The sequence below is a fragment of the Pocillopora verrucosa genome, chromosome 3 (genome assembly GCF_036669915.1).
Source record: "Pocillopora verrucosa isolate sample1 chromosome 3, ASM3666991v2, whole genome shotgun sequence".
Classification (NCBI taxonomy): domain Eukaryota; kingdom Metazoa; phylum Cnidaria; class Anthozoa; order Scleractinia; family Pocilloporidae; genus Pocillopora; species Pocillopora verrucosa.
In genome coordinates this window covers 31,768,516-31,784,746 of record NC_089314.1, presented here as the reverse complement: position 1 = coordinate 31,784,746, position 16,231 = coordinate 31,768,516, and the positions used below count along the sequence as shown (strand labels likewise).

General features: G+C 37.9%; 4 protein-coding genes across 4 annotated transcripts; 1 reads left to right on the top strand and 3 right to left on the bottom strand.

Annotated features, from left to right (window-relative positions):
* Window positions 1-22: 22 nt before the first annotated feature.
* Window positions 23-4,451, bottom strand: LOC131774608 (uncharacterized). The gene is made up of 6 exons (XM_059090663.2): window positions 3,768-4,451; window positions 3,444-3,671; window positions 3,080-3,236; window positions 2,527-2,909; window positions 1,608-1,866; window positions 23-1,091 (listed from the first exon to the last, which is right to left on the bottom strand). Exons 1-6 carry the CDS (start codon window positions 4,122-4,124, stop codon window positions 259-261), a joined length of 2,217 nt encoding a protein of 738 aa, XP_058946646.1. The 5' UTR covers window positions 4,125-4,451; the 3' UTR covers window positions 23-258.
* Window positions 4,452-4,646: 195 nt separating this feature from the next.
* LOC131774546 (calponin homology domain-containing protein DDB_G0272472) lies at window positions 4,647-9,696 on the bottom strand. The gene is made up of 5 exons (XM_059090595.2): window positions 9,365-9,696; window positions 7,699-7,833; window positions 6,922-6,984; window positions 6,276-6,365; window positions 4,647-6,156 (listed from the first exon to the last, which is right to left on the bottom strand). The coding sequence occupies exons 1-5, from the start codon at window positions 9,572-9,574 to the stop codon at window positions 5,467-5,469; spliced, it is 1,188 nt and encodes a 395-aa protein (XP_058946578.1). The 5' UTR covers window positions 9,575-9,696; the 3' UTR covers window positions 4,647-5,466.
* An 80-nt stretch (window positions 9,697-9,776) lies between these two features.
* LOC131774579 (maltase 1-like) lies at window positions 9,777-11,497 on the top strand. The gene is given in 2 exon segments (XM_059090629.2): window positions 9,777-10,843; window positions 10,846-11,497. Coding segments are annotated over 2 exon segments (1,692 nt in total). The 5' UTR covers window position 9,777; the 3' UTR covers window positions 11,472-11,497.
* A 12-nt stretch (window positions 11,498-11,509) lies between these two features.
* On the bottom strand, window positions 11,510-16,218 carry LOC131774609 (protein-L-histidine N-pros-methyltransferase). The gene is made up of 7 exons (XM_066164085.1): window positions 16,155-16,218; window positions 15,949-15,999; window positions 15,071-15,213; window positions 14,401-14,591; window positions 13,762-13,971; window positions 12,862-13,046; window positions 11,510-12,402 (listed from the first exon to the last, which is right to left on the bottom strand). The coding sequence occupies exons 3-7, from the start codon at window positions 15,167-15,169 to the stop codon at window positions 12,194-12,196; spliced, it is 894 nt and encodes a 297-aa protein (XP_066020182.1). The 5' UTR covers window positions 15,170-15,213; window positions 15,949-15,999; window positions 16,155-16,218; the 3' UTR covers window positions 11,510-12,193.
* Between the last annotated feature and the right edge of the window lie 13 nt (window positions 16,219-16,231).

The following is a 16,231-nucleotide window of genomic DNA, read 5'->3' as shown; positions in this document are numbered from 1 at the left end:
TAATCGTGCAGGAATTTCATTCTATTGCTTGCTGACAAGTATCGTTAGATCTATCACGCCATGTAACGGGCGTGGGCTGTCAATTTACTGGTTTTTCATGAACCCTGTTATCTTGTGTGGATCAACATGTTAAAATAGAAAACAAAGACAAAAATGGACAGAAAAAAAATTTGAAAATTTGAATTGGGAAAAGAATTCACAAAGTTCAAGAATTTTTACAAAGATAATCAAACTTTAAGAAAAAGCCGCACTGTTGTATTAAAATGTACGGCTGAGAGTTGGGAGGGGCTTAAAGGGCAGAGCCTTTTTCCTTTTTCGATGGTGCACCAAGTGAATAAACCTGTTAAGCTTGGCTCTCAACCGAGCCACCTGTTTCCGAAGATTACGTATCTTCAGGGTGGGACTAAGTTTTGGGAAGATCGTTTTGTGCCCGTAAGCCTTCAGTAACATTCGGCTAACGGGCTGCACCTTGTATCTAAATTTACGTTGCGATCCTCTTTCGAGACCCCTTCCTTTGTTCGTTGTCCCAAGTCTTAATTTTAGTTTTTTCCTTTTTTCATGTTTAAATGAAGAGAGCGAAGGCAAATAATTATTCCGAGTTCTATGACGGTGAACTTTAATCCTTGATCGGGAAACTCTCCATTGTGTTGTCTCTCTCAAATCGTGGTTAATTTGGATTCTATGGTTTCTTAAAGGATCATTTCGTTTCAAAAATGTATCATTTCCTCCAAAACCTTGAAATATTGTCGATGATTTCCCGAGCTGACTATCTTGGCTATGTTTTTCATTTGATGAAATCTTCCCTTGTGAAGCCATATTAGCGTTTGAAGCCGTGATATTTGTTGCTGAAGCAGTGCTGATGATTTTAGTTGTGTTCTTTCTTTCTCCCCATTTAAAGAGACGGTGTTTCAGTATATGAGAAAGAACATCTGACAGGGTGTGAAACCCTTTACCATACCCTGGTCCGTCAATCATGTCTTGCCTTGGAATGGGTTTCGTCTGACGCTGTTGATTAGCTGTATCCCAATGAGTGACCATGTCAGGGAATGGAATAAGTGATGCTTTTCTTATCTTTGAGACTGAAGTTTCCCCTAAGTACAGACATAAAGGAAGACGAACGATTTCAAATTTCAGAGCGCGCTTTCATGGCTTATGGGTAAAATCAAACCAGGCGTTAGGTAAAATTATTACAAGGGAAGGTCAAATCATCTCAGCTAAGATTATCGATCAAGAAATAAAAGCAAATTTCTAACAGGCGTGTCAAGAAAATAAGGAAATGTTTTTTAACTTTTTATCATTTTTTTTTAACAGTGCTCGATAGAGAGGCTTGTTAGACTTAGTGGAGACGAAATCTTTTAGTAATTTATCTGGCAAAGGAAAAAGGAGGGTCTCGGAAACCTGTCACAGCGACAAGAGTATTTCAACTGAAATTATTTCGCCTACGCTAGCGATTAGCAGGCATCGGCACGACTTCAGCTCCAGACCCAAGGGTAGCTGTTGAAGGTGAATATGAAAACCTTAAATAAATTTGAACCTCCCATACTTTTTAAGTCATCAAAATAAATAGCACGATACCCAATTAACAATTACCCCAGACCTTCACTTACCCTTGAACTTATTATTCAGCCATTTGACAGCTTGAAAAGCTCCGCCTCCTGAGCCTGCAGTGTAATAATTGACCGCTATAAAATTTGCCCAATAACCAAATTTGTCATGGCAAGTCTTTAACTTCTCTCTTATCTCCTCGAAAGAATTAAGACATGGCTGAAGAGGATTGGCCAGGGTATTAAACCAATTTACCAACACCAGGCTCCAGTGGTCATTCCAGTCAGCGTTCCACCGAGACTCTCCGCGGTCTACACATTCCTTTAAGGAGCAAACAGAGATCAGCGAAAAACGAGGTCTTCGAAAAAGAGAAATTAAGATCTGAGAAAGTTCAGCCGAAACACAATTTCCTGCACGAGATTTTATGGCACGTTGAAATAGAAAAGATTTCATTTGTTGTGCTTAACTTACAAACCCATTGTGACAACGAGTAAGACGAAAGGGACAAAAGGTTACTAAAAAAAGGGACCAAATTACCAAACCTTCCAACAGTCAAGAGGTGTCAAGCAGAACTTAGGAGTCCACTCTCTACAGTAACTGTACATTTTAAGAGAAATTTGTATCTTCGCTAGGGGTGGGAGACACGGTGGCCCTAGTGCACTACTGACTCCGGGTAACCCTAACCCTAAACCCTATGATGATTCATTGTCCAGAGGTCCGGGTCTCATAGTACCTCTCTTTACCCAGGAGTATAAATGGGTACCGGCAAATTGTCCGGGAAACTTGATGAAATGCTGGGGGGTAACCTTGCAATGAACTAACATCCCGTCTAGGAAAGAGTGCTAATACTCTGAGTCGCTTCTTGCTATTGAAACCGGGGTAAACTCAGCCAGGGTGAGCCATTTGACTCGTGTACAGATTTTTCCCTTGCATATTTAGTGAATTGTTAGTTTGGTATAAAACTTTCACGCGAGAACATACCCTCTTTTTTCTACTTGGGGTTCCATAGCGGTTCTCTCTAACATATCTCCACATGTTGAACTCAGTATAAGGGAATCCGTGAAGGCCATTATTGTTGAACACAACCAGTCTACCTAGTCTGCGCATGTCGTTTAGAGTGGGCCAATCGGTGAACCCGTCACCCCAATAGTCCTTCAGTAGCACGTACGGAGAAATTCCTGCCTGGTCAAAAACGTTTTTCAAGATCGTGGGGTTTTTTAAGTAATCCTCAAAGATAATTGTAATGACCACTCGGATGTCACTCTCCAGGAATTTTCTGATTTCAACCAGTGTGCTTAACAAGTCTGTTGAACCACTCCAGAAACAAGACGAGTGGCAAAGACGAACCTCCGCCGCGCCCCACCCTAAAGAGGAAAGTAACGAAGAAGAACAACAAGAACACTCAAGCTTAGATTTTACGGGATATTTTCCCGTGTCTGTGATTGTCTTAGCTAACTCATCGTTCTTTTCCCTATGTGTCTAACAAAGAAAACATCAAAGAAGAAAAACAAAACAAGGTGTGAGGTGATTTTACCTGGATATATGTCTAACATGAAACCACGCACACCATCCTTTAACTGCTGACTGACGCTAAAACGTTGATTGCGTGCCCATACAGCAAAATTTGGAGAATGCGAAAAAGAGTTATGGGTAACAAGGAATGCCACTTTGTTAAAGGGTCTGCCATAGTCCTAGGGAACACATGCAATCGATAAATACATATTTTGGATCTATGTAATATTTTCCTTGGTCCAGTCTTTACGATTTCTCTTTGTAATTCAAATTCTCGAAAACCAGCTGCCTTGAAGCTCATTACCTTATCATCGATGTACTTTTTTCAAACATATGATTGTTATGCAAATCATAAAAGTTTAATTCTGTATATGAATACCCAGTACCTGCTCTGTCAAAGAGGGTACGCGTGACAGCTGACAAGTAGCATATGGCTTGTCGCACAGTCTACAGTCCAGACCATCAGCGCATGTGTATCCTGCTGAACATCTCTCATTTTCCAGCCTCGGGTGATGCAAGCATCTCTGATAACCTGGTTGGCAGCTGAGTCCCGGGGCACAGGGATATCCCGCAGAACAAGGCTCCTCGTATTGGCGAGGATGGTGAAAACAGGCCTGAAAAATTATTTCATCTCATAAATTAGATTCAAATTGAAAGAATTGAACCTGCCAGTTCTACCTTGTAGTAAGGTACTGTTTGGTTTAACCAACCTGAACTCCTGGCTCACAAGAAAGCCCGCTGCCACATGCATAACCCATTACACACGGTTCACCATGACGACGAGGCACGTGGAAGCATTTCTGAACCCCCGGATGACAACTGAGCCCAGTCGCGCATGGTCTCGTCGCATGACAACGGTCTCTGTACCTTCCAGGTGGCGCGCATTTCTGTATTCCCGCCTCGCAAGTGTTTGAAGGATGGCAACGACAGAAAGCTGAGCAAACATCACCGGCGTGTCCAAGACCGTTACCATGGGGACAAGAGAAGAACCAAAAACCATCGATGCGCGAACAACAGGTGGCAATTAGAATCATTGAAACAAAAACCCAGAAACGGGACAAAAACATTTACACGGGACTGTCAGCAAAATATTTTTCCAGATAAAGATAGGCATCAAAACAGATGTAAAGACACTACACAAAGCTAATTCGTGCGCCACCAGCAGACTTCTTTACCCTTCATATCACCATCTTATTGGTGTTATCTGACCTGCAGTTTGTCAAGATTTGAGTGGAAACCGTCAAATATTAGTCCAGTATCCACAAACATAACGTGTTTCCTGAAGCACCTGACACAGTCTTACAGTCGCACACCCGTGCATGAAACATTTTAGTGATGGCGGTAACGACCTGCGGTCATACCGGAAATCTTAACACTCCGGTTATCTGCCGGCGTTGTTTAACTTTCTGTCAGGTTGTGTGATGTAATCACTGCCTTTTTTAGGCAAGAATTTTTATGACCAAACTATTGAAATTTACTTATACCTAAATTAAGAACGTTAGATTACAGGCATTAATATCTTCTTTCTTACATTTAATTTCAGTATTTGATGGATATGATTCAATTTTATTCCAAACGCTGGAGGTAACTGGATTCTGGTCTTATAAGGGCTGTTAGCGCGTCGGCTAACAGGTTAGCCGACAAAATTGACTTTCTTTTAAATGTGATCGAAACCCTGATGACACATCTTAACTAATAGTAATATAACATACGTGTAAACATTTTATTGCACATTCGCCCACTTTTCATACATTTATACTAAAATCTACTCTCTTTTGTCTCGTTATCAGTTACAGAAATCTAGGTTTTTAAGGGCAGTTTAACTTCCCTATTTTCAATGGAAAAATTAGTTATTTACAATTACATCCGCTTATTACGTCATACTACTTTTCTCGTACATCATGGTGCTGCTGAAATCTAAAAGACTACAGAAATCACACCAAATACCATTTGGGTCTGCAGTTAAATACCTTCCAAGTTAACGAAGTTAAATACCGAGTTTGCTATAAATAGCTTTGTAAAATACGCTCCTTATAATTACTGTGTTGAATAAATACGGAAATCGATAAATCGATTGAGCGGGTAATTGTGCAGAATTATGAGTTAAATAGTTTGCCAAAAAAAATCTACCAAACTAACCAGACCGAATCATCTCAGTCTCCTCTATTTAAAAAGCCAGTTCAAATTGTTTAACGTACATTGACGAAGCATAAACATTCTCAACATATACTATACGTACAGTACCAAACGATGAAATACAAAACTCTCCTAGCTTAAAACAGGAATGGATAATTGCAAGTTGCACCTGAAAAACATTTTTTTCACCAAATGCCAGGGTACATCATCTACCTCGGAAAGCATCTGCATTAAGAAATGGGGGAGGGAAGGTGGCGTAAAAAGAGCCTTCTGCTACCAGAAAGCACCCACCCCTCCCACTTGTGCTCCATTTCTCACAGTCCCACCGCTTGTTGCCCGTGCAACAACTGTGGCATCTCCCTTCAAAGTTGGTAACACATTCGTTTTGGAGACTCTTTTCTTGAGAAGCTTTTCGTGTTCATCCTTCAGTGCATTGTAATCCCGTTTAAGATGGACAAAGTCAACAAATGTGTGTTTCTCCGGTGTTTGTGACTTCATAGCTGCTATTTCATTGAGAAGTCCTGTAATCCTGTTTTTAAGCAAGTCTCTTTCTTTGTACATGTGCTTCAAGGTCTGAGCAGAATCCTGAATATTGAACTCCAAAAGTTTGTTGCCGTTTTCTAGTTTTTCGTTAGCTTCTGTAAGGGCTTCATTTTTACTCTCTAGTTTCTGAATAAGTCCTTTCAACTTAGCTATTTCAGCCTCATCCTGTTCTTTTAGCTTATTAGTTTCCATGGCTTTACCCTGCTCCTCAGCTTTAGCTTCTCGTGAAAGTTTTGTCTGCATTTCCAGAACAGCTATCCTAGATTTCAAACTGTCCACCTCTGATGAGAGAGTTTCATTTTTCATACTCAAATCATTTACTGTCTTCTCTAGGACCCCTTTTTCTTGTTTCAACTGTTCACAGTTTTGTTTCAGTAACTCAATGGCTGCCTTTGATTCTTGAAGAGCTGAATTCAGTTTCTACAAAAATTAAAACCAAAACACTCCTTAAAACAATTCCTTAATTACTTAATAAACACCAAAGTGTGACTTAATGCAGAAAAGTTTACAAATGAAAAAAAACCACTATTGTTACTTACAACAGTATCACATCCTGTTCTTTTTAAAATCTCCAGTTCTTCTTTCAGAAACTTGTTTTCTTTCTGAAGATCTTCAATTTTCTTGGTAACCTTTAATTTAATAAAAACCTTTATTTTAAAATTGAATAATTGTATAATTAACCTAACTGGCTTAACCCTTTACCTCCCATGAGTGACTGAGAATTTCTCCTTACAATATCAATACAAAAGCAAGCATAGAAGAGATGAGAATAAAATATAATATCAATTAGGGGATTATTAGTTGATCCAGTACCAAATTCTCCAAATTGACATCATAAGAATTGTATGGCAGACAGAAAGGAGAATTACTAATGAGATCTTGGGAGTTAAAGGGTTAATGTGTTCCAATATGGTTCCATATCTTTCAACCACGGCCTTGTTGAGGAAAACAGTAATTTTTAATTTCATCCTCACAAGAGGCTTCTGCTTTGTTCCATAAACTAATCAAAGGCAGTGTTTATACACCATCACACCTTCTATGCCCCCTGAAAATCTAAAGATTAGCTACTGAAAATGGGATGTTACCTTCAAAGAAGGCATTCAAGTGGTTAATGACTGGAGCAATAATTAGTATTGATTAGAACAAGACATAATTATCAAAGAACCACTCAGTTGCTCAACATACCTGTTGCTTCTCAATTGTCCAGCAATTTTCAGCTTCAAGTTTTTCTGACACAATTCTCATGATCTGAAGAGAAAATGACCATCATTTCCTTTATTTTGTTTTAAAAGTATCTCAGTGGGCTGGAATTTTAAATCATCAAATCTGATTGGCTACTTGCGTGCTAGTAACCAGTGCAGCTTTTGAAAATATCAACCATAGTTCAGAAACTTTACAAAAATAAGTAAGTTATTTACCACCCTTTGTTGGTCCATATAGAAAAATTCTGGAATTGATCTCAAGTACAGCCCTTTGCCTTCAGCCTTGGGCGGTACTGAAGACCTCTGACACATTTTCCCCCAAACAGACCTTCTGCCCAGTAAATACCAGTAATGTAGATATATCTACTTACATTACCTTCATGCTAATAGTTCACAAACCAAGGTCTTAAGTGCTACATTCCAAAGTTGAGGACGAAAGTTTTTTTTTTAGCCTGAGAAACCTAGTTTTGCTACCTCAATCAAAGATGACAAGCTGGCATGGTAAATTTGGCTACCCACACTGTCAACTCAAATTATCAAGAAATCTTTTCATTCTAATCATAACTCAATAAAAATTGATAATTTAAATGCAGGACCTTAAAAGATAGGGTTCAACGATGCACAATTTTTCAGGTCTTCACAGCAAACACTTGTCACAGCTATGTAGCTCACTTTTATATAATTTCTTAAACATCTTTGTACTTTGTAATCAAAGATTTAATTACATTCTACAGGTATATTGTTGCATGTAATTACCCACCTCTACTTTGTGTTTTTCTGTCAAAGCTGCACAGTTTTCATCAATCTTCATCAAACAGTCTCTTTGCATTTGCTGGAACTTATCCTTTGCTTCCTTAGCAATCTGATGAAGCTCTTCACACTTCAATAATTCACCCTGCAGAACATTTGACAAAGTAATGACAAAAAAATACTAATATAGGAAATTTCATCTAACTCTCTATCCCCATAAAGTTCACAAGAATAAAGAAGATTCCATTGAAACATTATTGTATCATGGATGTGAGTGATGGATGATAGGTACCTTACTTTCAGAAAGAAATATGCTGTAATGATATGAAAATGTTCTTTTGCTGGAATTTCAACTTTTTTTTTGATTTAACTGCAACTGATCACTAAATTAAGAAGACTACAACAGCGAAAGTCATTTTGGATGTGACATAATTTGTGCTAGACTTTCAACAACTCTCTAGTATTTAATTAAGTCTTCTTGACAGTTCAACAGTTTGTGTACATTGGTAAACTGTTCAGTGTAAACATGGTCTTTACTGCTGTCATTCATAAAATGGGTCATAAATCTCTTAAAAACAATAACTTACTGAAAACCAACATGATTGCTACAACTGCTATGGCAAATGAAAAATGCTAATGAGAAATAAAATGAGAACCAGCCCCCATGATTAGTTTCAAATTATGACCACATCTCACACTGATGGAAGTGATGGTCTAGATTTTGGGAGACAAAGGATTTAGTTGCACAACAGATAGTGTTTCATGAGTGATATATCTTAGTGAATATCTTTGTGAGGTGAAGGCAGCTGGATATTGACAAAGAACTCTCTAGTATTATCTAGAAGGACATTAGTATTTGCAGTGTTGTTCAGTTGTTCATGTGGTAATTCAGTGATCCCTAATCCTGTAGTGTGCATTCTTTGTGTAAAGAAAGCTCCAGTGTATGGCCAAACAAAAAAAATGTAATATGGTGGTTTCTTGATCAGTGAACCTGTGTTCCACAATCACTGACGCTTGACACTCTCTTCAGAACTATTTGATCAAGGGTCAAAAATTCTAAAACATCCTAAAGAGGATATGAAACAAACTGATCAATGGTTGCAAACTTTATTCAAGACTCAAAATCAACATATTGGTGAAGAGTGACTAGCACAAGTAACATGTATGCAAGCACCCATAAGGCCTAAATAATGAGTAGCAAACAGACTTTATGACCACATTCTATGCAAGAATGTAGTATAGCTTTATGATGCATCCAACTGTGTGTGAAAAACATGAGTGGGAATGAAACTTGATGCCTAGTCCACGTTCCTTTATTTTTTTGCGCAGTAATATGTTGTTTTTTAATTTCTTTGCAGCAATGTGGCAGTCAGAGCTCCTTAACGTCACTTTTATCACTATTCCCACATTTGGACTTTGAGCCAGTCTTGGTTCGTTGAATTTCAGAATTTCCAATAAGCAGACATCTTGTCTGAACAAGTATGATCGATAGAGATTAATGAGAGTAAAATTTCATTACTTACAATACCAGGTAAATTATGAAATGTTAGTCTTAAATAAAAATGGCCTTGACTGTATACTTTAATCACAGCTGATCCCCTGTGCTGTGTGCGCTATAGTTAGGTCTGTTATTGAAATTAACCTGCAGCAGAGAGAGAAACTTCACAAAGTCTTACCCGTAACTTCTCTACTTCACGCTCCAGAAGATCACATCTGGCAGCTTTTGCCTCCTCAAGCTCCAGTTCAGCAATTCTAGCTTTCAAAAGATCGTTTTCGGTGTGTAAATCTTGCAGGTGTAACAAAGTTCGTATGTGTTTGCCTGTCAATCGGCCGTCTTGGTCCACTCTGTCCTCGTAGCTTGCCCTGCGATGTGCCTTTGTTGACATCGTCAGTAAAATTTGCTGTTTCTTTCAAATCTTGACTTATATAAAAGTCATAAAGCAATGATATCATTCGACTTTCAGCTGTTTATGTTGTATTAACCGCATTATGTTGCTACTTGTTTATTCGTCGGCAAAGGAACCAGTTATTTGCATCTCTGAATTTGGGTCCCAGTTCTCTCCTCTGCGGTGTTCGCCTGGGGGAAAATATGGTGGCCGAGGATTTAGGTGCAATGTGGCCTATGATTGTGGCCATTTTAGCTGCAGTTATCTTAAACGCAGTGATTTTTACTCTATTGAAGGGATACAAAGCGCGAAAAGAGCAGAATGAGCGGAAACAGTGGTGGAAAGAGAACGTAATTTATCATATATATCCTCGATCTTTCCAAGACTCGAGTGGCGATGGAAATGGCGACTTACGGGGAATAATGAACAGGCTGGACTATTTTGAATACATGGGGATCAAAATCTTATATCTGAGCCCAATATTCAAATCTCCTATGGTGGACAATGGCTACGACATCTCAGACTTCACAGACATTGATCCTCTCTTTGGAGATTTGAATGACTTTGATGAACTCTTAAAAGCGATGCATGTAAGGGACATGAAACTTGTGCTGGATTTTGTACCTAACCACACTTCAGATGAACACCCATGGTTCCTTGAGAGTCGCGCCAGTAGAGAGAGTCCTAAAAGAGACTGGTATGTCTGGAATGACCCTTCCCCAGGGGGTGGGGTACCTAATAACTGGGTCAGTGTATTTGGAGGAAGCGCATGGAGCTACGATACCAGAACAGGACAGTATTATTTGCACCAGTTTTGTCCTGAACAACCCGATCTGAACCTCAGAAACGCTGAGGTGCGCCAGGCTTTGAAGGAAGTGCTAATCTTTTGGCTTGACAAAGGAGTTGATGGATTTAGAGTTGATGCAGTTCCTCATCTTGTTGAGGATTCAAAATTTCTTGATGAACCCACTAAGCCTGAGTATGATCCCTTACGTCCCAACTATGATCACTTGGAGCACATTTACACGAAAAACTTGTGGGATAATCATAAAATTGTTCAGGAATGGAGAACACTTCTCAATCAGTACAAGGTGCCATACAGAATACTCATAGGGGAGATAACGGCAGATCTTCCAGATGTTATGAAGTATTATGGTGGGAGATACAGTGAATTTGATTTCCCCTTTAACTTTGGGTTTTTGGGGCTTTCCAAATCCACAACTACACAAGATTTGTATAAAGTAATCTCAGATTACCTTACTGCCCTACCCAGGGGAAGTGGCCCAACTGGTTATTAGGAAACCATGATGTATCCAGAATTGGTACCAAAGTTGGCCATGGGTACTCCCGTGCACTAAACGTCCTCCTTCTTACACTTCCTGGAACTGCTGTCACTTATTATGGGGAAGAAATTGGAATGACAGATGCTGAAGTGCCTCTTAAAACCAGCAAAGATTTCCGTGATCCTCAACGATCACCTATGCAGTGGTGCAGTAAACAAAATGCTGGTTTTACCCATGGAATGAAACCATGGCTACCTGTTGCAAAAAATTTCAAAACAGTGAATGTAGAGGATCAAATGGCAGATCCAACTTCAGCTTTACAGCTGTATCGAGAACTACTGAGGATAAGGTCTTCTTCACAATGCCTTAAAGAACTTGGTTTCAAAGTTGTTCATGTAGATAGCTCAATTCTTGCTTATACCAGGTCAGCCAAACACTGCAAATTTCTCATAATAGTAAACTTTGGGCAGGAGAGTTGGACAGGTTCACTTGATAGCATCAGTGGTTCAGGAGTGGTTGAAGTTGACAGTGAAATGAAGATGAGGGGAGCAAAAATTCTCTTTGATAACATTAAATTAAGTAAAGCTCAGGCTCTCGTTGTGAAAATACCATAACAGACTTTCTATTGAATTTGAACTTTATTGCCCTTATAAATATGTAGTTACCTGTTTTAGCACACTCTATACAGAATGTTAAATAGTACTAGAATGTATGCCGATGTTAAATCAAATAAAACTGGGTTAGAAATACCCACCCTTAGTGTATTTTGTTTAAAAACAACCTAACTACTAATTAAAAGTATTAAAATGCATGCATTGTTTTCTAAAACTTGAATGTTGTGATATGACAAATTCCTGTGAACAAGTGAGATTTACAACCCAAGAACAAAATAGGTGCTGCAGCACACATGGAAACATGTGGCCTGTGGTGGCTTGTCTCTTTATGTTCTACAGTGCCTGCTTGTAGTTCAGTTGCTTATTAATCAATATGACTTGTTCAAAGGAAGTAATGTGGCAATTGCATAGATTTCATTTTGCTTGTTGCTAGAGCACTGCTTTCTGCAAATTTTATTCTCTTGTTAAAATAGCTGTTATTTGCTGTTTTGAAATAAGATAAGGATAATTTAAAACCATAAATTTTACTGTTGTAAAAATTTGGTAAGAAATGAAATTTTGTAAATAAAAATATTAAAATACACTTCCTTGTACAGAAAACAATAGGCATATTTGAAGTAAATACTCATCTAGCTCTACGTTTTAAACATTTGGGTCATTAATGCCATTTCTGTGGAAATATTATTCCCTTCACTCAATTTGAAGCGCATGTTTGTGCTGCCTTATTGTGATATTTTGAGAACAAACAAAGCATCATCCAGAATGTAAAAATCCTTATACAAATCACCCTCACATAAATATGGAACTCTTGTAAACAGTTCCACAGTAAATCCACTTGGCTCAAACACATCAGAAACAAGACTTTGTACTTGTTCTTCCCATGAATTTCCATGAACTGTTATAACTTCACTTGGCTGAATCATCTTTGTGCCTAAAGAATAATACAGACTTCAATTTCTTTATATATAAAACAAATTTATATTCTATTTCTTTTTTTTTTCTCTTTGAAGACAGAGATAGCTTACACCTTGTACAAAAGCTGCTTATTTGCCTACACTGCAGAAACTCATCAGACTTTCATAGCACAACTTACAGAATGTAGCCTAGAGGATAGGTACCCTCTCTGGATAGGATGTTAGTGTACCACAGGTTACTATCAACATTTCAACAGAGATGACCCAAACTGCTGCAACATACTCACAGATGCCTTAACCATCATTTGATGATGGAGCATTTGAATCACCTGTTCTAAGCCTTTGGAGTACTCTTAGTAACTGCCATATGTTACTTCCATTAAAGGCCTTCCTTAATTAAATGCATGGTTATTTATTTTGAATTAGCTTCTGTAAGACAAAAAAAAACAAAACAAAAATTATAGACTCAAGCATACCTGATTCCACAAGGGGTCTAAATGGAAGAACAACTGCAACAATCAGGCGGCCTGTTTCAGGATGTAGAGTTTCCTTAATGTCACTGAGTAGTGTGAGAGGTTTGTCACACCTATCCAACAGGTTTAGGCATGCAATCACATCAAACTTGAAATCAACCTTCATCCATTCACTTTCATCAAGTAACCTGACATTGACAGAGAGATTCGATGCCTTGCATTAAAACCCTTTCTCAGATTTTAAACTTCTCGATTTGCTTTTTAGTGACAGACAGCAAACCTGGTTATCTACAGAAAGGCTAGGAAGAAAATATCACAGCATTTATGTTTGTTACGAGATCTCATCAACTTAAAAAGGTAATCATAAAAACAAAGATATGGAAAGACATTCAGCAGAGAAGTTCAGCTGTAGGCCTTGTGTTGTGCACTTTAACATACTTTAAGATTTGGGTCTTAGGGATTCTAAAAAGAGAGAATTAACAATTAATGCTAAAGCTGTTGAGGTGGCAGGCAGTTACAAACTGTCAACTGAATCAGGAAATCCACATTCATGCTCTGATCAGATCATTGTCTTGTAATAGAGAACTTAAGCTAAGATGTTTTTGAGATGCAGATGATAGCTGGAGGAAATTAACTCTGGCTCACTTTGACATAAAAGTATCAACCACAAGGTTGTCGTTTTAGCATTTTGTGGCACATGGTGCTGATCAGAAAGGTGGAGCGAGCACTAGGAATGAAAATGGATACTTGCCAACCAGTAGGGAAACTAGACAAAGCAAAGGAGGGAAAGAGGGGGAGAAGAAGACATACTCATCCTTGATTCATGTTACAGAAACCACAGTGAGCAGCAGCAGTAATGGGTCACTTGGCCCCCCTTAAGACTTGATCTTAAAGCTGACTTACTTGAAGCCCTTGTCTTGGAGTCTCCACCTCATGGATGGAGACTGCTCTGTAGCATAAACTTCATCAAAGTGATGTTTTATAACACTTGTTACTTTGCCATCACCAGCTCCTAAGTCTAACATAGTCCCTGTCTTCCATGATCCATCTACATTCATGAGTCTTTGAAACTGGGCATCAGAAAATACAAACATTGATCCTCGATCCAAAATTCTACAAAACAGAATAACAAATAAATCTAATTGTTTGCTGAACTCAGGAAATTAAAAGTTATACATGTGAAGTAACTTTTATAGGAATGTTATTTTTTTCACAAATAATTGATTTACAGATCTTTGCATTCCAAGTTCCTGTGTTCTACTACTGAGCCTAAGAGATTCTATGGTAAGCTGGACCATTGATATGTTCATAAGTGAAAGACATCCTGCATACTGCTTGTTTCAGCAATGACAAAACATTAAGTAAGTAAATAGAATAAGAAAGCTGGTCAATTTTGGGTTTCATCACAAAAAACAATGTTATTTCTCTTGCCATGAGCATGGAGCAAAGAAAGTGCGTGACAGTCATCTTTGGTCTACTCTTGAGACAAAATGAAATTGTGCACATAAATTATACATAATACAAATCTTTCAGACTAATTACCCATTTGCTGTAGTCACAGACATAAAGAAACCAAAGAACCCTTTGAATAGAAGATGTCCAATCTGCGTGAACACTGCATCAGCTTTCTCATGACAGTTTTGTAAGAAAGCTTCAGTTTCTTGATCCAGTGAGCTCTCTACAAACTTAGCTTGTAGCTCTTCCAACAAAGCTTCATTTTCACATTTGTACCACTGTAAGCATTACAAAATCACACAAAAAACTATCAATGTAAGAGTTTGTAAAATTCTTTCATTTTCATTTCTACAGAATAAAAATGTTCTTCACAGAACAAGATCAATGGAAACTTTCACAACTGCTTGAATCATTTTTTCTCTGTTAATTACTTTATTATTGAAATATCAAAATTATTATTTTGTTTAAGCCCTCTTATGGATAGTTGTCAATGAAACCCATCTGTCATCAAACAGGTATTACAAGTTTTAAAGCAACTTCTGAGGTGAAAAAGTCATATTACCTAAAATGCATGTTTAATGATACAAAATTTGTATTAACATAAATAAAATTTCACAAAGAAGTCTTAAATTCATCATCATACAGTAAAACAATCTAGAAAGCATGACATATTAAGTTATTTCTGATTGAAAGCTAGTTACTTCTATCTAAGAGCCCTGTATCCCTAACAATCACAGAACACCATAAAGAAACTCACTGATGTTTTCTCTGTTTCCAGTTCTTGGCTGTCATTTTCAGCAAGTCTCTCTAATAACAACCTTCCAGTTCTGCTTCTGACATATGGACTGACCCACATGTATTTATGACCATTAACCTCCTTCCTCACAGACAGAAGTGACGCTTTACAAGAGATAAAATAATAATAAAAAAAACAATAACAAGAGAAATCAGTGCCATGTAATTACACCATGCTGGATATACTTCCAGGCTTGACACCCCACCACTGAGTTGGGAGAAACTCATACTATCATAGGTTTATTGTGAAACTCAGAAAAACCTGGACACCTGAAATGTTAATGAAATTTTACTGTGATCTTCAGATAAGGCCTATCGAGCAGATAAAAATAAATAACAAACAGCTGTAGGTAATTAATTTGTGGTTTTGAGGTTTGATTGCATGTCCTGAACTTATTTGGGATTGGTCGCTACAAAATGTATTTGTCAGTATCAAATCAAAGTGTTTACTGTCTTCTGAGTCTAAACATAATACTGTATGCCTTATATCATATTTCATGTGAACAGAGTATACACAAATGTTCATCAGAATAACTTACTTCATATAAATAGTGATGATGTATGAGATTTACCTATTTTACAAGAAATTTCAACAATGCTGCAAAGAAATTATACATGATGATGTTGCAAGTAACTTCTCCTTTAAGTTTTATATCATATACATGATGTTGTAAGGAAATTTTCAGTTTGAGGGTGGCAACACAGAGGGCAACATGAGCCATGGACCAATGAGCTGAGGGTCCAAGGTTACAAAAAACAAAACAAAATATACACTTCTATTCATCAATAGCACAAGAACAATACCCCATTCAAGATTAATATCATCAACTTCATTCATACCTGTGAGAAAAAGTCTGATTACCGCTGTGTGATACACGGTGAAGAATACCCCAAGGGAAACAGTGATAAAGCTTGGCTACCAAGCACTTCGAAGCGATTGAGTTTGTGAGTAATCAGGTTCGTCTTCGAAAGCTTAGTAGTGGGTGAGTAACGAGATCTATATAATCATTTGAAATAATGCGGACGAAATTTGTAATACTCCAACCTGACACAATATATTTTGTTGTGCGCCTTCTTCTTAGAAAAACTAAGACCCCAACAGAAATAAAAGGCTTGGTTACAA